The sequence below is a fragment of the Pelodiscus sinensis genome, chromosome 2 (assembly GCF_052426305.1).
Source record: "Pelodiscus sinensis isolate ZL-2025 chromosome 2, ASM5242630v1, whole genome shotgun sequence".
Lineage (NCBI taxonomy): Eukaryota > Metazoa > Chordata > Testudines > Trionychidae > Pelodiscus > Pelodiscus sinensis.
This window is the reverse complement of record NC_143053.1, coordinates 42,596,461-42,621,413: the sequence shown is the minus strand read 5'-3', so window position 1 is coordinate 42,621,413 and position 24,953 is coordinate 42,596,461. Positions and strand designations below refer to the sequence as shown.

General features: G+C 42.5%; 1 protein-coding gene across 1 annotated transcript in view; it reads right to left on the bottom strand.

The window, feature by feature from the left end:
* Positions 1 to 593: 593 nt before the first annotated feature.
* The window catches only part of CDH17 (cadherin 17), a 68,278-nt gene continuing 43,918 nt past the window's right edge, over positions 594 to 24,953 (bottom strand). Inside the window, exons 11-18 of the mRNA XM_006111011.5 lie at positions 24,108 to 24,184; positions 21,822 to 22,013; positions 16,619 to 16,863; positions 8,301 to 8,431; positions 7,248 to 7,484; positions 5,266 to 5,382; positions 5,034 to 5,150; positions 594 to 2,434 (exon numbers count right to left, since the gene is read on the bottom strand). Of these exons, the coding sequence (XP_006111073.3) occupies positions 2,334 to 2,434; positions 5,034 to 5,150; positions 5,266 to 5,382; positions 7,248 to 7,484; positions 8,301 to 8,431; positions 16,619 to 16,863; positions 21,822 to 22,013; positions 24,108 to 24,184 (1,217 nt within the window). The 3' untranslated portion in view covers positions 594 to 2,333. The remainder of the gene's footprint in view (positions 2,435 to 5,033; positions 5,151 to 5,265; positions 5,383 to 7,247; positions 7,485 to 8,300; positions 8,432 to 16,618; positions 16,864 to 21,821; positions 22,014 to 24,107; positions 24,185 to 24,953) is intronic.

Here is a 24,953-nt window from a genome sequence, read left to right as displayed (position 1 = left end):
TTTGCTTTTTTGACTGCCGCTGCACACTGCGTGGATGTTTTCAGAGAACTCTCCACAATAACTCCAAAATCTCTCTCTTGAGTAGTTGTAGCTAAATGAGTACCCAAGATATGGGATTATATTTTCCAATGTGTATTACTCTACATTTATCAACATTAAATTTCATTTGCCATTTTGTTGCCTAGTCACTTAGTTTGGTGAGATCTTTTTGAAGCTCTTCACAGTCTGCTTTGGTTTTAACTATCTGGAGCAGTTTGGTATCATCTGCAAATGTTGCCACCTCACTGTTTACCCCTTTCTCTAGGTCATTTATAAGTAAGTTGAATAGGATGGGCCCCAGGACAGACCTTTGGGGACCCCACTAGTTACCTGTCTCCACTCTGAAAATGTATTTATTCCTACCCTTTGTTTCCTGTCTTTTAACCAATTATCAATCCATAAAAGGACCTTCCCTCTTATCCCATGACAACTTACTGTCATGTAAGCACAGGGGCAGTTGAAACTGGGCCTGCCTGGGCTGGGGGCCATGTACCACTCCCCTGGCAGTACCTTCTGGGGCTGCAGTGGACATGGAGACAGTAGCTTCTCATCTAGCTCAAGCTGCTGGGATTGTCCTCTCTCCCTGGGGAAGTGTCCATATTGAACCCCTCATCCCTAGTCTCACCCCAAAACAATAAGGAAAAACAAAAATTAATTGAGTTAAGCAATGCCTAGTAGTATACACAAATACAATGGGGGTCTTTGGTTCCTGATCATTTATTTTATTTATATGATTTATACAAATGTAAATGCACTCATCCCTAACACTGCATCCTCTGATGTACTTCAATGTCACAGATGTCAAGCACAATGAACAGATCTTCTCACTATAAAATACACTTCAGCAGGTGAAATAACCCTCACAGCAAGCAACAAAATCTCTCCAACCTTCAACAGAGGGACACTATAATGTAGTGAGACATGGCAAAAGGCCAAAAACAAAGTTTCTATTGGCAGTACTCTAGGAAAACTTATTTTAATGAAATTATACCAGAGAAATGTTCCTTTCCTTCCAGATGTGTACTTTATACAAAAGTGACTAACAATTTCTAAGTAAACATTCACCCACCCACTCATACCACTCCCCACTTCTAGCGGAGCTTTTCCCCCCTCTCTCTTTTAAAAGAACACAGCCTTTCAAATTTAGAACATAAGTAAGTTTTTATTCCATGCTTAAAAAAATAAAACAAATAGTCCTTTATCAGCATACCACCAAATAATGCATTAATATAAGCCTATTTTCTAAACCAATGGTACTTTCTTCCCAAAATGTGATATATGGGCCAAATGGAATTCACTGAAATCCAAGACACAGCTTGTAGGCATAGACATTTTCGGTGCACTACACATTGATTATAAATTCCCTCTTGATATAAACAGGCATGAATTAGATACATGTCAAGTTACCATTTTAGATCTCTATCATGGAAAGCTTTCTGTTAAGTATTGCCAAACAGCATTAGTTTTCTATCCTTTTTTCATGGACAGGCAATAAATCCCTTGAGAGAATACATAACTACTATATAATATGTACAGGGCCAGGAGTTATCTGCAATATTATAATGTCAACTAATTAGTACAGTCTTTACTAATCTTTCTTTTTTTGTTCTTCTTGGAATATTAAAGCAGGACAATGGTGCACACACAAACTATATAGACTATTCATGAATACACACAATAAAGGGGAAAAATACGTACTATTTCACTAACCTAAATTGCTTAACATATTGGTGAGTTAAGGTAACTCTTCCTGTTCTAAATTCACAAAACTAATATAATAATAAGCAGGTGAGAGTATTTCATGTCATAATATCTCCAGGTGTAGATAATTTGGGGGAGCAGTTATTTCAGTCAAGGGATCTCTCTGACTTTGTGGGAAAGCCCTAAATTTACTGCAGAACTTCATTTAATTACATTCTCTGTGTACATTACTTGACATTCTGTTAACTTGTTGGTGTAAAGAGAGTTGTGGGGAAAAAAAAAACGTTCTCTAAGAATATAGAGTAGTCTGCATTTACTAGAAGTTTCCACATTAACAGGACTGTAAGACTTTGTGGGATCACAGCTTTTTGGTACCAGAACAGATTAATTCTTGGGAAGGAATGATATTTTTATTAATAGCTGTCACTATACATTGTGTGGTTTTGATTTTGTAACTGAATCCTAATATCTAATAAAAGTGGGCTGTAGAAGAAACCTGCATGCACGTGCTCGTGTCAAGAGTTTTGGAACACACATTTATGTGAGGTCTGAGTTAGAAAAGTCATTTGTTCTCCTGGTAAAACAAACAATAATTAATTTAATGTTTTCAATTCAGAAGGGTCAGCTGCATTTGTCTTAGATTCTTTCTTTCCATCGATTTTCATTTTGAGAAATACTCCTCCCACAATCAAACCTGAAAGAAAAGAAAAATCAGGGCCTAATTTTAACAAAGGCAATTTTAAAACATTTTTAAAGTATTTAAGCAAGGAATTAATCTTTGTTCATACACAAACTATTCACAATACTTTCTCATTCCTAACTGGAACAAAGTGGATATAGGAATTACCAAACTGGATCAGAATTCTAGTTCTTCTGGTTTAATTGCTTCTCTCTGAGGGTATGTCTACACTACAGGATAAGGTCGAATTAAGATATGCAATTTCAGCTATGTTGATTGCATAGCAGAAGTCAAAGTATCTTAACTCGACTTTCGGTGTTATCTACATTGAAGGAAGTCGAAGGGAGAACACTCTCCCTTCAACTTCCCTTACTCCTTGTAGAAGCAGAACTACCAGAGTACCCCTCTCAGTTTGAATTAGCTGTCTTCACTAGAACCGCTAATTCAAACCCTGGAAGATGAACAGCGGCAGCTTCAAACTTCTCTGTAGTGTAGATATACCATGACTGTGGTCAGGATCAGATATCTCGCAGAGAGGTATAAGATATCTCATACTGGACAATTATGGGATCCCCTGCCTGCAGGGGAAATTTCTTCCTTAATCCCCATCTGTTAGAGCATATTTTACGCCCTGAGGCATGAGGGGTTTCATCCCTTGTCTTTCTTATCCTAACTAGTTAACTGCGTATGTTCTCGTTATCAGTATGAATATTCAGACCTTTTCTAAAATTGTTCTAAGTCCTTTGCCTCAATGATATTTTGTGGCAATTATTCTGCTATTTTTTCCCCATTTTATCAGTTTTAAATGTGTCATCTTTCATTTTCAATGAGGCTATGTCTAGCCTGTGGGCTTTTTTTGGAAGAAGCTTTTCTGGAAGAGATCTTCCAAAAAAACTTCTTCTGAAAGAGAGCGTACACACTGCAAAAGCTCATCGAAAAAGTGATCTGCTTTTTTGAAAGATAGTGTCCAGACTGAATGGACATTATCTTGCATTTATGCTGTGATTACTATGGGCAGAATGGCCACCAAGGCACCTGTGCTTTTTCCTTTTTCCTCTTCTTGCAAAAGAACTCCCTCTTTCCCATCCACACATACCTTTTTCTGAAAGAGCTCTTTTAAAAGGCTTCTTTCTCATAGAAAGAGGTTTACCAATGTTGGAAAAAACCCTCTGTTCTTTCTATTTTTTTCTGAAAGAACATGATTGCAGTGTGTACATAAGTTAATTTTTTTCAGAAAAATGTTCATTTAAAAAAAAAAAAAAAAAACCTCTGCAGTGTAGATATACCCTGAATGGGCCTTTGTTCTTCTCTTCTGAGAAAGCATATAAGAATACCTGAGTTATTCTCTCTATACCATTTATTATTCTGTATATCTTTACTATGTCATCTCTTATTAGTCTCCACTCTGAACTGAACAGTCTTAATCTTTTCAATCTCTCCACACATGAAAGTCTTTTCAGATCTCTCATCCTATTCATTGCCCAGATCCGAACTCCCTGCTAAATCTGTCCGAGCAGCTATGGTTCTTGTTCCTGATTCAAAGGGGGGAAAATCCTTTATGCATGTGAAAGTGAAGCTGTATGTTTGGAACAGTCATTTATTCTAAAAATCATGGGTCATACACAGGGTTTTTTTAAAACTTACTTTCAGTGGCCTCTTTAAACTAGGCCAGTATAGAGCTGGACAAAATATTTTCATTGAGAATGCTGGCAAACCAACAGCAAATAGCAATTTGGTAGTGATGTGAGATTAAATCCTTATGGCTAGACATCATGTGCTGCTATTTCTGTTAATCTAATTTTCCTATCATACACTTGGTCTCCAGTTCATATTAAATGAGGGGTCAGATAAAGGTATTACAGGGAAAATGTGATTTGAATGTAGACCTGATGTAAGGACTTTCTCTGTCAGCCTCAGAATCTGAGCCTGGCCTCTTCCATTCTCAACTTTCTTTTAATCACACTATCTTTGCTTTCCCCCTTTCATCTTTTAAGGTCTAAATTATAGGCATAACTCTTCCAGAGGCTTGTGTATCAGCATTTGATTTCCTGTTCCTAGCTGCAGGGCAAAAAACTTGTTCTCTGATGCCCATTCTTTCTTTCCAGGTATATAGAGAAATTGAAAGCTTCCATACATTCTTTTATATCATCTTATAAGTGTGCCTTACCCCTTTGCATGTCATTGCATTTTATTTAACATCAGCTTTTTTATATTTTCTCCCTCTCTAAATCTGAGTCCTAGTTGTCCAGTCTGCCGACTGTGGTAATGTCATCCAAAAATCACAGACTGTGCTCAGAATTCTTTTGTTTATTTACTTACTGGGCAAAATTGGGCAGGGGACAGGAGACTGGATCTCATCAGGCCGTCATCCTGACTCCTTTTGTGCTTAAGTTAATTAGAAGAATTCCCAAAAAGATTCCATCTTGTTCTTGTTTTCCTGCATACCATCAGCTCAAGCCTATCTAAATAAGACCCAGTGCAAGAAAATCTCACTTTGCACAGTCATGCTTTGTTTGTATAAATGTAGGCATCCCACCACTTGCAGCAGTTAAAACAATGGGTAACACTAAACTGAGAAGTTAAAGTTATCATGTCTGTAAGATTTATCACTTACCAATGAACAGCAATACGCCAAGAAGAATCCCAATCGCCATGCCAATGGTTGGCATCCCCCCGTGGTTCTCTGTTTCTATAAAACATCTATGATCATCGGTACACTTGCAGACATTTACTGCAGTCAATGAGAAATGGAATAAGGTTAGCAGACATGTTTAGCAACTTTATAACATTGCCCATGAATATTGCCTTTCTCTACACCAGTAGCATCCATGCTGTGTAAGACGTACCTTGAACTGTCAGGTTTCCTTCCAAAGGTGGCTTTCCATTGTCATTAATTTTTAATGGAACTATGTAATTCTTTTTCTCTAGGTTGCTCTGCTTCGGGGAAAGGTAAGCGTGGGTGCCTGTCAACATGAAACAAGACATTCAGCTCAGGACAATGAGGAATTGTGAAATGTAGTCAGTTTCGCTCCATGCCACCTGCATGTGCAGATGACCTAGTGACCAGATTCTTGTTTTGTAGGGGGGGTTGTGTTTTTTTAAAGACTGTACAGTCTAGCAGTTCCCCAAATCCATACATTGGAGAGCTGATTACCATTAAAGAATTGAATGAGTGAGAGTTGTATACACAAAACCCCACACTGAGTGAGTACAGTTTACTTTTCCCTACAGCGCCTTTCCTCTGGCAAGCTGCTGTCAAGGGGCTTCAGGGCCAATGCAAGCTTCCCTCTCTAGCCCCACCAGGAATAACACCAGGGGCAGGCAGCTTTTGTGCCAGGCACTTAGCTGCCTCCATTGGCTCTATGCCACCTATGCAGGGACCCCAGGCACAGGGGATATTCTAGGGCAAGCGAGCAATGAGGCAAAAGCAGGGCACAGACAGGCCAGAGCAGGGAGCAGGTGGATGTATGAGAAAGAAACAGATGCTCAGGGATTTCTTTACATGTGATCTATTCCTTCCCCCTGAAAAACCATGTAGGTCCCTTTATAATCATGTAATCTACACTTCTGCAGTACACAGGCAAGACAATCTCACCTAGTGCTTTCTGCATCTTCACTTCAACACTACACCACATCTTATTTGCAGAAGGAATGCCACACTCATGCAGCCATTTCAGAATATCGAAACCGACTGGGTAGGCCATTCTTACATTGCACCCCATGGCAACCTAGCATGGCAGGCTTTCCTATAAAGTGCCCCCAAGGTCACCTAGCGGGACATGCCCACTCTTTTCTGCTTTCAAACTAAGCCAGTGTAGTGGGGAAGCCTTCACAAAATGTACTAGCTAGCCCAGCTACAATACATACCAGATATCTGTAGTCTGATTTTGCACATTGCCACATCCAATATCAGAACATGCCCCTTAAAATGCGATGTCCTGGGGGGAAGTCTCTAATATAGGGTATGTCTACACTAGCCCCCTACTTCGAACTAGGGAGGCTAATGTAGGCATTCAAAGTTGCAAATCAATCCCGCGATATAAATATCCTGCACTTGATTTGCATCTTCTCGGCCGGTTGCCATTTTTTGAAATTTACAAGTCCGGATTAACTGCCCATGTCTACACGCGGCAGGGACCCAGTAGTTCGAATTAAAGCCCCTAAATCGAACTACCTGTTAAACTTCATTCCAGGAGGAATAACAGGTAGTTTGAACTAGGGCTTTAATTCGAACTACCAGGTCCCTGCTGCGTGTAGATGTGGGCAGTTAGTCCGGTCTTGTAAATTGCAAAAAAAAAAAAAAAAAAAAATGGCAACTGGCCAGGAAGATGCAAATCAAGCGCGGGATATTTATGTCCCGGGCTCGATTTGCAACTTCGAATGCCTACATTAGCCTCCCTAGTTCGAACGAGGGGGCTAGTGTAGACATACCCATACTGTTTACTCTAGCTGCTCTGTATCTTTATCTCAAATGAGTTTACACTATTTATACTGAAGTAGACTCACTTAGCATTTTGAGTCATGTGTTTCTTCTCTTCTAAGTGTCAGCAAAAGCCCAGTTTGCTAGCAAACTAAGTAAAAGCATCATCTCTTACAGATAATGTTTTATCAATATAATATCAAGCCAAATATAATTGCCTACAACAACCTAAAATGGTGCAACAATCATGCACTCAAATAGCTATTACTTTCTCAACACTCCTAAATATTTTCATTGTGTGATATATACCACACAAAAGTAAGAATGAAAGAGGAATCCAACCACTTTTTAAATATATACAACAAGTACACGTGCATGTTATTTTTTCCATAAAATTGAAAAACTTACCATCTATTCTAGAAATTTCCCAGACATTCTGTACATTTTCATCACCACCAAGAGAAAAAGTGAAATTTGGAAAATACAGTTGTTCATCGTCATCGGTGGCCTGGATCTCTGCTTTTACTCCGTTCTGGAGCGGATGGCAGAAGAATAGTGAATCACCTTTTACTATCCGGGGAGGATTATCATTCACATCTTTTATGTATAGTGTGAAGTCTGCTGTGGAGCTCTGAGGTTTTTTATCTATAGAATTGAAAACAGGGCAAATTTTTATTTCAGGTCTTGGACTTCAAACTCACAATCACTTAGAACTGGACTGTTACTTTTGCAACCACCGTGATCTTGAAGTGAGTGTGTATGGTGGTGCAACACCAGCAAGACAAGTGCAGGAACTACTCGGTCTGTAGAGTACAGAGGCAGTTTCTGGAGGTACTCCGGGGATGTGGTCAGTCAGAACTGGCTGCTAAAGTCACTTTTTAAACATGTATTTTGATAGTCAGACCAAGCTTTCACATGGCACTGTTATAACTGCTGTTGCAAAGTATTTATGTGCCAGATATGTTAGACAATTGTATGCCCTTTCATGCTTCAACTTGTAGCTTATACTGTCTGTTTTTATCTTTTTTACCGTGCAAATAAATGTAAGAAATAATAATAATCAGCACTTTACACTTCATATTTTATGATGTAATTGAAATCACTATATTTGACAATGTAGAAACATAATCAAAATATTTATAATAAATTTAAATTGGTTTTCTATTGCAGTTCAGTGTGCAATTCAGTAAATTGTGATTAATTGCAACTTTTTAAATTTTGTCATTAATTGAGATTTTTTTTTAATTATTTGACAGCCCTAATTCATATTATCAATCATTTGATGTTTCATTTTACAAGTAATTCCTAAAGGAATATATCAGTCCAAGCATAAACATCATGAAGATGCATCAAAACTAATTTGACAGTGCAGCTGCTATAACTGTATCAGGCATAGTCAAGGTGTTGCAGTTAGCTGTGAATGTAGCCTTGGAAAACATACATGGTGCTTTCATTGCTTACTTTCTTCTGTCGCAATGACTTGTACTCTATATTCATGTTCTACTTCTCGATCCAAAGGAGCAGCAGTATATATCTTTCCAGAAAGTGTATCGATCCGCAGCCAGTTTCTCTTGTCGTTTTTCAACGTGTATCTTCACAAAGCATAAATATATGTATATACATATTTATATATATTCTGTATCAAGCCATAAAGCAAATGTTTCTTCATTAATAATGTTAATCTCTATTGATTGGAAAACTAACAGTAAATAACTTCATTGGTAGAGTAGCTAAAGGACAAGGACGGAATTCCTTTGGGAAAGTTGATAGTCCTTCCACCAAAAAAAGAGATACAACTCAAGAGATACCCTGAGGACTATCCATCAGTTAGGTTTAAATGTAAATGAAACAAAGGTGAGACTAGATATTCCAGAAAATCCTAATACTACAATCTAAAAGCTGTGCCTGGTTTAAATGCAGTTATACTGACTTGTAAATTATTGTTCAATTGTAATTTTTGTAAAGTTCCCAAATAATTGGCTTTTAAATTTTAATATAAAATGTCTCTCAATTCTTAATTTTTAAAGAATCCTTAAAATGTGACCTGAGTATAAACTCAGTTTAAACAGAATATAAACAGGGTTGTTTGACAATTGACTTAGTATACAGGTAACTAGCTCACAGATATGTCTGAGCTGCTTATATTAATTGTAATGGGGTTTTAACTCTGAGGATGAATGAAGATTTAAATATCAACATATAATTCTTTTACTACTGAGTTAGCAAAAGCACCTAGTTAATGTATGTATCCATCACTTGGACACAGTGGCAGATACTGAAGTAATATGAAGTAGGGCAGGTGGTTGCTGTTTGTTTTGCTAGGGAAGACAATAAGGAAATCTCAACAGGGTCACTAAAGCTTAGCATTTTATAACTAGCTTAAATATTATGCCTTGGTTTAAGGATCTGTCACTTACTGGGGGCACTCACAAAACCAATGACAGGCAACCCAGTTGCAGACAATGAAGCCATGACAAACAGCCACAGTGAAAGCCATCTGAATCCATTTCATAAGCTTTACACTTGCTTCATTTAGAAGACAAGCAAGTAGAAGGGCCTTAACCTTACTGCCAAGCAACAGGGAGTATGATGCTCCTTATTATAGGATAGAGACTAAAAAGTGTTTGTACCTGTATATGCTACCAGGGCGGAGGAAGGGTTAGTATGAGGAACAGTAATAGAAGAAACATGTAGAAAAACTAGACAAGGTGGAATCTCTCTATAACGGCAGAGAGTAAGGAGGATCAGGGCAAAACTGGGAGGCAAGGTCAAATCAGTATCTCAGATGCCTATATACAAATGCGAGAAGCATGGGAAATAAGCAGGAAGAACTGGAAGTGCTAATAAATAAGTACAATTATGACATTGTTGGCATCACAGAAACTTGGTGGGATAATACACATGATTGGAATGTTTGTATGGAAGGGTACATCTTGCTCAGGAAGGATAGACAGGGAAAAAAGGGAGGAGGTGTTGCCTTATATATTAAAAATGAACACATTTGGAGTGAGGTGGAGATGGACATAGGAGACGGAAGTGTTGAGAGTCTCTGGGTTAGGCTAAAAGGGATTAAAAACAAGGGTGATATCATGCTAGGAGTCTACTACAGGCCACCTACCCAGGTGGAAGAAGTGGATAAGGTTTTTTTTAAACAAGTAACAATATCATCCAAAGCCCAAGACTTGGTGGTGATGGGGGACTTCAACTATCCAGATAAATGTTGGGAAAATAACATAGCGGGACACAGGCTATCCAATAAGTTCTTGGACTGCATTGGAGACAACTTTTTATTTCAGAAGGTTGAACAAGCTACCAGGGGGAACAAATAGGGAGGAACTGGTTGAGAATTTGAAAGTGGAAGGCAGCTGGGGTGAAAATGATCATGAAATCATAGAGTTCACAATTCTAAGGAAGGGTAGAAGGGAGAACAGCAAAATAGAGACAATGGATTTCAGGAAAACAGATTTTTGGTAAGCTCAGAGAGCTGATAGGTAAGGTCCCATGGGAATCAAGACTGAGGGGAAAAACAGCTGAGGAGAGTTGGTAGTTTTTCCATGGGACATTATTAAGGGCCCAAAAGCAAGCTATTCTGCTATGTTGGAAAGATAGAAAATATGTCAAAAGACCACCTTGGCTTAACCACGAGATCTTTCATGATCTAAATATAAAAAAGGAGTCGTATAAAAAATAGAAAGTAGGACAAATGACAAAGGATGAATATAGGCAAACAACACAGGAATGCAGGGGCAAGATTAGAAAGGCAAAGGCACAAAATTAGCTCAAACTAGCTACAGGAATAAAGGGAAACAAGAAGGCCTTTTATAAATACGTTAGAAGCAAGAGGAAGACCAAGGACAGGGTAGACCCGCTGGTCAGTGAGGAGGGAAAAACAGTATCAGGAAACTTGGAAATGGCAGAGATGCTTAATGACTTCTTTGTTTCAGTCTTCACCAAGAAGTCTGAAGGAATGCCTAACATAGTGAGTGCTAGTGGGAAGAGGGGCATTTGTGTGCGCCCGGCAAGTGCTCGGGGCTGGCCTGGCCCCGGGCACGTGGCGCATGCCTGGTGCCGGAGCCGGCCCCGGGCACATGGCGCACAGTGAGCGCCGGCCCCGGGAGCACCGCGGATTGGCCACCTGCGCTCTGGGCGCGCAGCGCTTTCAGGGGGCGAGCACTGGCCCCGGGCGCGCGGTGCTTGGGGGGGGGAAGAGCACTGGCCCTGGGCGCGTGGCACTTGGCGGGGGGAGCGCCGGCCCTGGGCGCGCGGCACTTGGAGGGGGCACCGGCCCCAGGCACGTGGCTATGGGGGGGCCCCGCCCCCGGGCATGCGGCTATGGGGGGGGCCACACGTGCTCTGGGCGTGCGGCGCTTGGAGGGGGCACCGGCCCCAGACACGCGGCACTTGTGCGGGGGGAGCGCCAGCCCCGGGCGCGCGGCCCTTGGAGGGGGCACCGGCCCCGGGCATGCAGCTATGGGGGGGGCCGCCCATGGGCGCGCAAGTGTCCCCGCCCCCTGGCGCCCTGCGGTCGAACTGCCATGTCCCCTGGCGCCCGGCGGATGAACAGCCACGCCCCCCTGGCGCCCGGCAACCTCAAATGGTTGGGGACCACTGGTTTAGAAGATAAAATAAAAAAAGAACAAGTTAAAAATCACCTAGAAAAGTTAGATGCCTGCAAGTCACCAGGGCCTGATGAAATGAATCCTAGAATACTCAAGGAGCTGATAGAAGAGGTATTGAGCCTCTAGCTATCATCTTTGGAAAATCATGGGAGACAGGAGAGATTCCAGAAGACTAGAAAAGAGCAAATATCATGCCAATTTATAAAAAGGGAAATAAGAACAACCCAGGAAACTACAGACCAGTTAGTTTAACTTCTGTGCCAGGGAAGATAATGGAGCAGGTAATTAAGGAAATCATCTGTAAACACTTGGAAGGTAGCAAGGTGATAGGGAACAGGCAGCATGGATTTGTAAAGAACAAATCATGTCAAACCAATCTGATAGCTTTCTTTGATAGGATAACGAGTCTTGTGGATAAGGGAGAAGCGGTGGATGTGGTATACCTAGACTTTAGTAAGGCATTTGATACGGTCTCGCATGACAGTCTTATCAATAAACTAGGTAAATATAACGTAGATGAGGCTACTATAAGGTGGGTGCATAACTGTCTGGATAACCGTACTCAGCAGTTATTAATGGTTCACAATCCTGCTGGAAAGGTATAACAAGTGGGATTCCACAGGGGTCTGTTTTGGGACCGATTCTCTTCAATATCTTCATCAATGATTTAGATATTGGCATAGAAAGTTCACTTATTAAGTTTGCAGATCATACCAAGCCGGGAGGCGTTACAACTAATCTGGAGGATAGGGTCATAATTCAAAATGATCTGGACAAATTGGAGAAATGGTACCATGTTTACCATGGAAATGAAAATGCCACGGGGGATATTTAAATCCCCCGCAGATTTGCAATTGCGATGTGTCTCATTAGCATCCCTTTTCCGGAAAGGGATGCCAATGTAGACACAGCCAGCGAGTATGGCTACACTATGGGATAAGGTTAAATTAAGATACACAGTTTCAGCTACGTTAATTCCATAGCTGATGTCAATGTACCTTAGCTTGACTTTTGGCACTGTGCACACTGTAGGAAGTCGAAGGAAGAATACTCTCGCTTCAACTTCCCTTACTCCTCATGAAAGCAGGAAGCATTGACCAGGGTGGCCCCTCAATTCAAATTAGCATATCTTCACTAGACCTGCTAATTCAAACCCTGGAAGATCAACAGCGGCAGCTTCGATCTTCTCTGTAGTGTAGACATAACCTAAGGTGCCATAAGGCCACTTGTTTTTAAAGTTACAGACTAACATAGCTACCTTGCTGAGACTTTTTAGACAAGGTGGATGAGGCAATATCTTTTATTGGGCTGCCTTCTGCTGGTGAGAGAAACTTTCAAGCTTACACAAAGCTCTTCTTCAAGTCTGAGAGACCTTCTAAGAGTTTCATGCAAGCTTGAAGGCTTGTCTTTCTCACCAACAGAAGTTGATCCAATAGAAGATTTTGCCTCATCCACCTTATCTCCCTGTATCCTGGGACTGACAGGGCTACACTACTGTCTGTGAAGAGACATGTATTATAGTCACAAGTTCTGATCATCCTGCTTCAGTATTTATAAGTGATTAACAGTGCAGGGCAAAGAGATACCAGCTGTTACCATGAGTGTTTTCCTTCATACTAATCTATCAGGGGCAGAAAGATTGTCAGTCTGTCCTTAAATCCACTCCCCTAAGTGTCATATTGGCATTCCCACTGAGACAAACCAGTGTAACTAATGGAATCGGTGTAAAATATAGAGCATTCATATGTGTGGTTCTGGGGAGACCTAATTTCAGATTTGTCCTTTTTGTTACTCCACTAGCTTGCTTAATGTTTTGCTCAAAACTAGTTAACCAATTTTTTCCCAAAACCCTCAGTACAAATTATGCAAGGGGAGTGAGAGAGCATTTTTTTGCATCCTAAACAAAGTCTAAGGTTCTGAGAACTGAACTGAAGAAGACTGATTGGAAAAAAAATAAAATCTAATGTATTATTGAAGACCTGTCTTAGCTGTGTTAAATTCTTTGTTTAGTTTCTAGGTGTTCTCTATTGGATAAAAAGCACTATCAAGCGCTATAATGAAATGAAAAGAAATCATTGTCCTCTTGTTTATTCTTAGTCTCCAGCTAAGAATATTTTATACCCAACTCATTCATTATTAATCCTATTTGAAACCACAAATCCAAGCAAAAAGGGTTGTTTTCAAGTCAACATTGCCTTTCTCTGGACATTTACTTTCACCTATTTTCCATTATTACTCTCATTAACCTGGAGCTCTATTGGAATTATTCTTGCTATAATACAGATACATATGTAGCCCACATCCTTGCTGGATGTGGTTCACCATCCCATGTAGTGGCATTTAGACTACTTACAGAGACGAAGAATGAATTTGTTCTACAGCTTTAACTGTGAGCCAACTGGATTTTAGCTCAAGCTGTAGCAATTCATGCACAAAGCTCCAGAGAGCCCAGGTTCTGTACCGCCTGTCAGTGTTACAAATGGGGGCTCATCTGGGATTTCAACTGGGATGTCTCTGAAGCTTGGGACATGCTTCCTCGGCTAAGGGAAGTGTGTAACCCACACACCTGCTGGATGTGGTTCACTGTCCCAGCTAGCAGCATTTAGGCCTGGTCTACACTAATACCTTAGTCCAAAATAACCCCCCCCCAAATTCGAATTAGTAAGCTGAACTAAGGGGCCATGGAATTTGAACTCTGTACTTCTGCTTTTCATGAGGAATAACACTAATTCTGAACTTGTAATTCCAAAATAATGTTAGTATGGATGCTCTAGTGCCACTAATTTGAACTCTCACAGACACCCAGAGTGCTTCCTGGGGCTCTGAGTACAAGGCAGTGTGTCCACATTAACAGAGCCTGCCTCGGACTGATTTCAATGCTTCCCCATAGTGAGGACACTCAATTAGAATTTGTTAAATTGGGAGTTCATAAATCAAATTTAATAATGTCTAAATAATTTCTTAGTGTAGACATGGCCTCACAGAGAAATAAGAATGAGTTTTCTATACAGCCTTAACTGAGAGCCAGCTGGCTTTTAGCTCAAGCGACAGAGGCTCATGCACTAAGCTCCAGAGGTCCCAGCTTTGATTCCATCTGGTGGCATTAGTACAAAAGGCTCTATCTTAGCATTAGCTGCAGAGAGGGCCATATATTGCAATAGAACACACCCAAGCATTTCCATTGTATTATCTTCCACAACTAACTGTAAACTATACATACAGGCAGTCCCCGGGTTACGTACAAGATAGGGACTGTAGGTTTGTTCTTAAGTTGAATCTGTATGTAAGTCGGAACTGGCGTCCAGATTCAGCCGCTGCTGAAAGTGACCGCCAGTTCTGACTTACATACAGATTCAACTTAAGAACCCAAAGCGTCCCCAAGTCAGCTGCTGCTGAAACTGATCAGCGGCTGATTCCAGGAAGCCTGGGGCAGAGCAACTCTGCCTCAGGCTTCCTGTAGTCAGCGCTGGTCAGTTTCAGCAGCGGCTGACTTGGGGACGCCTGGGGCAGAGCAGCTGGGGTGCTGCTGGGTTGCTCCATTAGCACCGCTCCTCGCTCCTCGGCGCTACTGGACCAACCCAGCAGCACCCCAGCTGCTCTGCCCCAGGCGTCCTGATTCAGCCACTGCTGAAACTGACCAGCAGCGGCTGAATCAGGACCTGGGGCAGAGCAGCTGGGGTGCTGCCGGGTTGGTCCAGTAGTGCCCAGAGCGGCGCTGCAGGACCAATCGGCAGCGCCCCAGCTGCTCTGCCCCAGGGTCCAAAACAAAAGCCTGGTCTTCTGGGGGGTGGGCACACTAGCTGCGCCCCCATCCCCCCAGCAGACCAGGGACACGGGGAGCAGAGCCGCAGCAGCAGCGGGGTGCCGCGCCTCTGAGGCTTTGCTCTGGCAAAGTCTCAGAGGCGCGGGACCCCGCCGCGACTGCGGCTTCAGTCCCGGTGCCTGTGGTCTGCTGGGGACGGTCCCCAGCAGACCACGGGCACCGGGACTGAAGCCGCAGCCGCGGCGGGGTCCCGCGCCTCTGAGACTTTGCCAGAGCAAAGCCTCAGAGGCGCGGGAACCCGCCACTGCTGCGCCACTGCTGACGGTCCCCAGCAGACCACAGGCACCGGGACTGAAGCCGCAGCAGCGGCAGTTCCTGCGCTTCTGAGGCTTTGCTCTGGCAAAGCCTCAGAAGCGCGGGAACCCGCCCGGTGCCCCTGGTCTGCTGGAGACGGTCTCCAGCAGACCAGGGGCACCGGAGCAGCTTACGAATGGGGCTTTCTCGCCCCAGAGCTCGCAGGTAGCAATCTGCCACCTCGACCTCCGGGGCGAGAAAGCCCCGTTCGTAAGTGCGGATCCGACATAAGTCGGATCCGCGTAAGTCGGGGACTGCCTGTATATACAAAAAATGGTTGCATTTCCTTGTACTCCGTGTTGGAATGTTCCTCTTCCTAGTATATATGTTCTATTACTTTTTGTCACCAAAGGTGTGGGGAGTCACTGAGCCCTCCACCCCCATCTGCAGTCACATGTGACTCTCAGCCAGCCCATGGAACAGAAGGTTTATTAGTTCCCAGGGGCACAGTGTAGAACAGACTTGTCAGCACAGGGACCAGGAGCAGTCCATCTTGGGAAGAGGGGAACCCAAAGCCAGGGCCCTGGGTCCCCACCCTGTATCCTAAGCCAGCCAAGACCAACTCACACACTTAGCAACCAGTCCCAACCCTACAGGCAGCCCCACTTCCTCCTTTGTCCAGCTTTCTGAGTAAAAGGTGTCACCTGGTCACACACCCCTCCCAGGCTCATGTTACAGTGAGCCTGGGCCATGGTGTATGTGCTGGCCTGGGCACACTAGAGCAGTCTTCCCTCAGTGAGAGTCACACCCAAAATTCCCATCCCCATCCAGTCACAGTGCCCAAGGAAACTGAGGTACACACAAACTGTTACTACAGAACAGTATGAGACAGTAGAAATCACATGCAACATAACAAAGTGAACACAGCGAATACAATCCCCACTTCGTCACACTCTCTACCACAGCTTTTCAATCTAAACACTCACTGGCTCAGGCCTAGACGAACAATAGATCTGAGAATCACAGTAAATGCTAAAAATACAAATAAATAGAAGGATGGGTTGGGTTTTTTTGGTTGTGGGTATTTGTGGATTTTGTTTTACCTTATCTTGCTTCCCTCAGGATCATTGGCCGTCACTGTCGTCACCAATGTGCCTACAGTAACATCTTCAAATGTATCTCCTATATAAATGTTCTTGGAGAAAACTGGCGCTTCATCCATGTTCACCACAACTACTCTGAAATAAGCAGTGGAGCTTGAATTATACTGTACTCCATGCACCAAAGGTTCTGGATTTGTGGCATTGACTGTCAGGTTGTACTCTGGAGACATTTCAAAATCAAGAACCTGGGGAAATGCGGAGAGATTGCAATAAACAGTTGTTTCACTGTTCTCTTCAGTAAGATAAATGGTTGAGGAATCTTTCATGTATGCCAATAAGCTCCAGATCATTTGATCATTTTCATCCCTGGTGCAATTAGAAGCAAAATGGAGGGTATTCTCAATGCTGAAGATAAGTTAAGAAGTTAAAAGTAAATCTTTCAAGTAATCTACTGATTATCTCCTAATGCCAAGCCAACAGACACAATGGTAACATCTCCCCCGCATATCTTAGGTAATGAAGAAATATGGTAGACTCATCGGCTGTGTCTACACTGGCATGAATTTCTGGAAATGCTTAAAACGGAATACTATTCCGTTTTCAGTTTTTCCGGAAAAGGAGCATCTACATTGGCAGGCTGCTTTTCCGGAAAAGCCCTTTTTCCGGAAAAGCGTCTGTGGCCAATGTAGACGCGCTGTGTCTACACTGGGCCACTTATTCCAGAAAATCAGCCGCTTTTCCGGAATAAGCTGCGAGCTGTCTACACTGGCCCTTGAATTTCCGGAAAAGCAACAACGCTCTACTGTACAAAATCAGCCACTATTCCAGAAAAGCTACGCTGCTCCCGCTCGGGCATAAGTCCTTATTCCGGAACACTGTTCCGGAAAAGGGCCAGTGTAGACAGCCCAGTAGTCTTTTCCGGAAAAAAGCCCCGATCTCGAAAATGACAATCGGGGCTCTTTTCTGGAAAAGCGCGTCTACATTGGCCACAGATGCTTTTCCGGAAAAAGGGTTTTTCCGGAAAAGCAGCCTGCCAATGTATACGCTCTTTTTCTGGAAATACTTATAACGAAAACTATTCTGTTTTAAGCATTTCCAGAAATTCATGCCAGTGTAGACACAGCCAGCCAGTATGAAGGAGGAGAACAGGATAGTACTAGAAATAATTATTTTTAAAATGATTAGATCATGGGAGTGTAACATTTCCAAATAATGTACAGGTATCGCAATACTATCTACTGTTACATACAAGACGACCCTGGATCATGATTAGGGCCTGGATCATAATTGTCGGGGTCTCCTGACCCAAAAAGGAGTTGTAGGGAGGAACTACAAATTTATTGTGGAGAGATGGCAGGACTGCCACATTTACTGATGTGCTGCTGCTTAGCGGTGGTGCTGCCTTGAGTGCTGGGCAACTGGAGAGTGACAGCTGCTGGCTGAGATCCCAGCTCTGAAAGCAGAGCCACCAGCAGCACAGAAGCGAGTATGGTAATGCCCATCCTTGTGTGCTGCTGCCTGCAGAGCTAGGCCCCCAGTCCGTTGCTGCCAGATGCCCAGCTCAGAAAGGAGAGCAGAAGCAAAGGTGGCAGAAATACACCACCCCCCATATAACCTTGTGACCTCCCCTGCATCTCCCTTTTGGGTCAGGAACCCCAATTTGAGAAATGCAGTCTTTCCTATGAAATCTGTACAGTACAGGGTAAAAGCACTCAAAAATCTAGGGGTTGACCAGATTTCACAGTGACACATTTTTCATGGCTGTGAAGTGGGTAGGGCCTACCTCATGAATGGTTGAGGTTTTGCGGTTAATAAATACAGTTTTAGTGGTTATGTGACGCCAACAGGAAGACTCAAACCTGGGACCTCTAGTGCTTTGTGCATGAGCCCCTACTTCAGTTTTCCAGTGACCTTGTCATGATATTGCACAACATGTAATATAGTGTCTGTATGTAGAACAAAGGCCACAATACAGCAAGCCATCAAAATATCTTGTGATACATTGTAAGGAAACAGAAGAATTGAATTTAGGAAAACTGCATGTTATCAGCATAACTCCACTGACATCAATGTAAGTCCCAAATAAGGAACAAATGATCTTTGTGTGACTATATTAATGTATTGACAAAACAAGTAGTTTATTTAATTCGATGTTCTAATATAGATTAAAATATAATTTTGAAGCTGTACAGCCAGAGTGGGAAACCTAAGGCCTGGGGAGCCAGATGTGACCCCAGCTTGCCTGAATCCAGCCCTTGAGACTTGGGGCTCCTTCCAGCATTGGGAAGCCTGCACTGGCACTCCAGGCTCCCCATCATCCCACCATGGGGCTGGAGCACACAAAATCTACTAGTCTGGGCCTCACTAGGCTCTGGTGTGCAAAGGGAATGTCTTTCTCCTTCTCAGGCTATGTCTACAATACGAGGGTTTTCCAAAGTAACCTGGGAAAACTCAGCCTTGTCCAGGGAACGCATCTGCTCTTCCATTTTGTTTTTTTGTTATTTGTCTGGAAGAGCAGACACGCTCTTTCGGAAGCCCTGTCTTCCTCCTCCCATGAGGAAGAAGGGCTCTTCTGAAAGAGAAGGCTTTTCTGAAATTTGGCCCAGTGTAGATGGGCCAAATTTTGGAAAAGCCTCTTCTGAAAACACTACCAGATAAAGGTATGCAAACTGCGAGGCGCAATTTGCGTACCTTTTTCCAATACATCGGTGTAGTGTAGACATAGCCTCAGTCAGGGTCACATCAGTGAGGGTTTGATTTTTCTTTTTTCCTTCTCACTTCTGTGTAGCCCCTGAGTCTTTTGTGGGTCAGCGGCCCGCAACCGAAAAAAGGTTTCCCATCCTTGCTGTATAGATTTTGCCTCCAATAAAGAGAGATGGATTACAGGTACCATATTTGGTGTAATAGTGATAAAAAATATTCTGATTTTGAAGGACAAAATCCCATCTCTTTGTGGGTAACTTGCCCGGATATCAAGACCCTTTTCTGTGTAGTTCTCTACAAACTATTACCATCTTTTACCAACTATTACCAGCTGACCGCGCGCTCCGCGGCTTGGCTCTGCTTTGCTCTGCTTTGCCCCCCCCATCCCCCTGGTCAGCAGAGCCCCCCGTCCCCCTGGTCTGCAGACCAGGGGAACGGGGGGGGGGGGGGCAAAGCAGAGCCAAGCCGCGGAGCACGCGGCCAGCTGACAGCCCAGACGCAAAGCAGCGTGTTCCGCCGCCTGCGTGTTCCACCGCTTTGCTTCCTCTCCCTGGTCTGCTGGAGACCAGGGAGAGGAAGGGCCCCGTTCGTAACTGCAGATCCGACATAAGTCGGATCCGCGTAACTCGGGGACTGCCTGTATCTTTTTTTGGTTAGTCTCTAAGGTGCTACAGGACTGTTGTTGTTTTTTAAGTTTTTTTAGTTACAGATTGACACGGCTACCCCTCTGAGATTTTTATTACCATTTTTGTTAAATGGTATGTGACACAGAGCTGGGATACACTTAACATTTGAACACACTTTTTGCTATGCCACAGCCATTTTATAAAGAGTTATAGATATTCTTGGAGATTCAGTTACAAGTTTTCATTATATGTTAGGCTTTCACCTATTTCTTTCTCTCCTTTTTTTTCATTTTTCTTAGCATGCGGGTAGTTTAATTATCACTTCTGAACAGGGCTGGATTAAGGTTATGAGTTACCTAAGATTACAAGGAAGGAAGGAGGGGCCTAAGTATGAATTAAATATTACAAAAAATTATGAAGTCATCAAACATTTGTCTATATACATATTTATGTAAAATTAACCCATTTATTCTATTCTCACTACACTCCATTTTTCCCACTTTAGCTGTGGCAAAGTCATAAATGATGCCATCATATTTGACAATTTCATTCTCAGTGCTCTAGAGGGACAAAGCACTGAGATGCTCTTCACTCGTGGTGGATTGGAGGACATTTTTTATCCTTGTTAGAAAAGAAAAGGAATGTTGTCCACTATAATGATGCTTATTAGTGACAAATGCAGCTGTAATGCAGTTTTTACATTTGGGAAACATTCTGTCACACTGGATTCCATGATAACTTGGTACACCCAAATAGATAAGCTTCTGTCATCTTTTCTATCTATATCTGAAAGTGATGTAGCCACAGTTCCCAGCCTAGTTTGAGGAGCTCAGCTGGGGCGTTGTACTACAGGAGGAGGTGAGCGCGCTCCCAGCTGGGCCCCTGGAGCTCTCTTGCAGGCTCCTGTGCTAAGCAGCAGGCAGGTGAAAGGAGATGGCTGGGGGCATGCAGCGCGCTGGTCCAGGGCTCCCTGAGCTCTGCGCCATTCTTCCCCAGAGCCATTTAGGAAGGGCAGAAGTGTCTGAAGCCTTCCTGCCCGATTCCTATCAATGCTGCCTGTTGCTTTCTGTTTCCCGTCCATCACTGTCAGGGGGCGAGAGGGAGCTACTTCTAAGCCACAGGGGGCAGCTTTGCCTTGTCTTTCTTGCTCGCATGAGTGCTCCAGGCTCCAGCAGGACTATGTGAGCAAGCTCACTCATCCTCCCTCACCCGGCCTGGCCCTGCTGCCTGCCTGAGCATGAGGGCCTAAACAGTGGGAGGGCCTAAGGCTATATATAGCCTTATTGACCGAATGGCTAATCTGGCCCTACTTCTGAAGCCACTTTATTGGCAACTTCCTTCCAGGTCAATATTCAAAGCTTTAGATCACTGCCTTATAATGGGTAGGGGAGCTAACACGCTCACTGGACCCCTGGGCAAGCTGCGGGGGGGGGGAGGCAGCTCTGCACAGCTGGAAGGGGCAGGGCCTTGGGCGGAAGCGGCAAGGTAAGCAGCAGGCCCGCAACACTGCCCAGACTCCCCCTGCGGTCCCCCAGTGCTGTCCAGAGTGCACCTCCTGGAGGTCTGGCAGAGATGTAAAGGGCCCAGGGCTCCAGCTGCCACTACTGCTGCAGTAGAGGAGGTGATGGCTAAAAGCCCCATGCCCTTTTAAATGACTACACCCTGAGGCATGTGTCCCTTTTGTCCCCTTCTGTCAGCAGGCCCACAATGGAGGCACCGATGAGACACATTTTAAGTTGTGTTTTCTGGAGATCCCTAATCCCTCAGAAGGCAGTTAAAAGGAAAAAAAATACTGTGTGTTCTTTAAGAACAAAAAATAAAGCTAAAAAAATACCTGTACTGCTGTAATGTAGGAATTAAAGAAATCCACTTACCTTGTTAAGCTTGACGTATCCCCTATTTGTTTGGGGATCTGTCTCTATAATAAAGATTTTGTTCTGGTCTCCCCCTTCAATTTTGTAAATGATTTCAGAGCTCCCAGTGAAAGGTTCATCAGCATCTGCAGCTTGAATTTCCAGTATTACTTTTCCTACTGGAGTATCTTCAGAAATATTCCAAATACCGTACTAAGGAGGAAAAAATAATGGAAACATGCAACATCAGGAACCGTTCAAAGAAATGAGTTTCAGAGCTCCAACTTAGTTATTAATGTGTTCAGCCACACAAGGAAGTAGAGAAATAGTTTCTCTATTTATAGATGAGGCATAAAGAGCGGCATAATGATTCTAAGATTCTCAAAGGTACCTACTAATGAAAGTTAACACTTCCATGTCTTTAAGGGTGTGGGCCTAAATGACTTGACTAAAGTCATACAGAAAAGTTGTGGCAGAACCAGGTATTCCACCCACTCTTCTGAGTCTTAATCCAGTTTCATAAAGACATCCATCCTCCTAGTTTAAGTAAACATCTTCTAAATGATAAACTTCAAGAACTGAGTGATGGCAATCGAACAGCTAAGAGTGTCCCATACAATGAGCAAGAATGGGTAGTGGTTGCTAGACCAGCCCAAAAAAGGGAGCAAGAGGACATCCTTGCATTCTGGTTCTGAGCTAGGTGGGTGCATTCTATCTCCATAATTATTTCAATTATATAAGTCCCAAATGTTTGGGCACTATGTGAAAGAAATTGATTTTTCCCTTAAATCCTCTATTAAACATGATTTTAAATTACTTCTTTGATTTCACCTTAAATCATTCTTTAATTAAAAGTGCCCATTTGAAATTTCTAGGCTCTTGTACAAATCTCATATAAAAGATATATTGGACTAATGTCAACAACAACAACAAAAAATCCTCCTGAATTGCCAACATGCTTCTTTAAGGTTTTTTCCTTAACACTTGAATTAATTTACAAAAATAAGAAATATTTCTCATGCAAGCAGTGTTTAGAGTGATTTTTTTTAATTTATAAAAGATTGTATCTTTTAAATAGATCATAATTATAAATATGTATTTGTATGGTTCATATTGCTATTATTATTTCAGGAAAGAAATTGCAGAATATTATTTAATTGAAATCATGCATCTGAAAAATTGTGTCCAGGAGCTACAAAGTTGCACCAGTTACAGGTGTAACAGATTGGTGTAATCTGGCCTTTGCCTCAAATAACTTGTTACATTTTTTTCAATAATTATTTTATTAAAAACCTTGTAGTCTAGAAACTGAAGAGAGGTTGCCAGGTTCAAATATATATTTACATAACAGTATTTCTATATTACTAGTAGCAATTTAGATTATTAGAATTGAGCAAACTTTCAAAATGTAATGTATTCTTCACCATTCATGCTCTTTGTTCAGTTTTTGCACTTTCCCTTTGCAGAAAGGAGATAGACTGGTCAGTTTCACTTGTAATTACAGTTAATTTGACTTTCTGGTGCATAGGCACTAGTGTTATTTTTGCAATGGTACTGAGGGAAAGCCTTATATCCATTACATTTTTTTACATTAAGACATTTTAATCCATTTCATTTCCACTTTCTCCCCCCCCCCCGTCCCCTTACTAAAACCTAAATTTCAGACCTGAATTCCCAATATTATCTCTTTAAATGAGCAGTATACATGTTAACTTATTTTCGTACTTTAGAATGCACTATCATACAGATTTGTGTATGTCGATCTATTTACTGCAACTATTTAGATCTCATACACAGGCCTTGCTGCCCTATAATAATGTTATCTCTATGCTCACTAGCAGCCTTAACCAATGGCCACTGTAGTTAAAGGCAAGACTCCTAGGGTATGTCTACACTACCCCGCTAGTTCGAACTAGCGGGGTAATGTATGCATACCGCACTTGCAAATGAAGCCCGGGATTTGAATTTCCCGGGCTTCATTTGCATAAGAAGGTGGAGGTGTACCGGTAGTTCGGAATAGGAATCCTAGTCCGAACTACCTAGTTCGAGCCCCGTGTAGCCGCGCTGCACGGGGTTCGAACCAGTGGGGTTTTAAAAATGGCGGCTCCCCGCTTATGCAAATGAAGCCTGGGAAATTCAAATCCCGGGCTTCATTTGCAAGTGTGGTATGCCTACATTACCCTCCTAGTTCGAACTAGGAGGGTAGAGTAGACATACCCTATAGACTTCAGTGGCACTGGGTCTGGCCATAGGTTTACTTAAAGTTTGTCCTTCAACATTGAAAACAATATTGTGAGGAATACTCACGTCCGATTTTTCAAAGATGGGAATCTGATCATTGATGTCAATGACGTTTATTTTCACATCACACAATGTTGTGAACACTACAAAACAGAACAAAGCAGCATCACAAGCAACTTCTTTGCAGAAAACCTGAGAGTTTTTCCCAGGTGTCCACAATGTGACAGACATTGTACAAGCATATAAAGTGGCAATACAATAACGTAGCAATTGAAGCAAAATCCTATAGTTTTCAGAAAGACTGGCCACAAAATATTGAGAGTCACAATTAGTTCACACTTTGAGGCAGATTCCCTCAGTCTCTCCTTGCCTCTTCCTAGTTGTCTCTCAATATTTCCTCTGTCCTTACTCTTATTCCTTTTCCTAAATTTATTTTAACCCAATCCATGATCAGGAACAAGAATATAATGAATTGTCTGTGTTTTTCATAACATGGAGAGTACAAGGAGACTTTCCCTCCCCCACCCAGAGGTCTCAGTCTTGTTTTCCCTATGTGGGTCATCAGAGAGCATTCTGATCTTTGCTTGTAGTTGGCCAAAACCAGCTATAATTAGCAGAATGCTAATCTGAGAACTCAGACAGCAGCAGACCTCACAATCTTGTTTTAAATCCAGGAATGTGCCACAGATGGCAAAAGTACTTAGAAGTTGGTTTTATGGGACCTACAGGTTTGCTCTGGTTGACTATACATTATTCAGACATAGTCAAATCCCAGTATCTTCATCAAGTAACCTAAACCAAGCCTCAGGGAATCTCCTAAACAAAGTAGTTAAGATATCATTAAAAATGAGCTTGCAAAACCAACAACTAAGCATTTTGAAGTTCTGTCATTTGTTTAAACCAGGCTGTTTC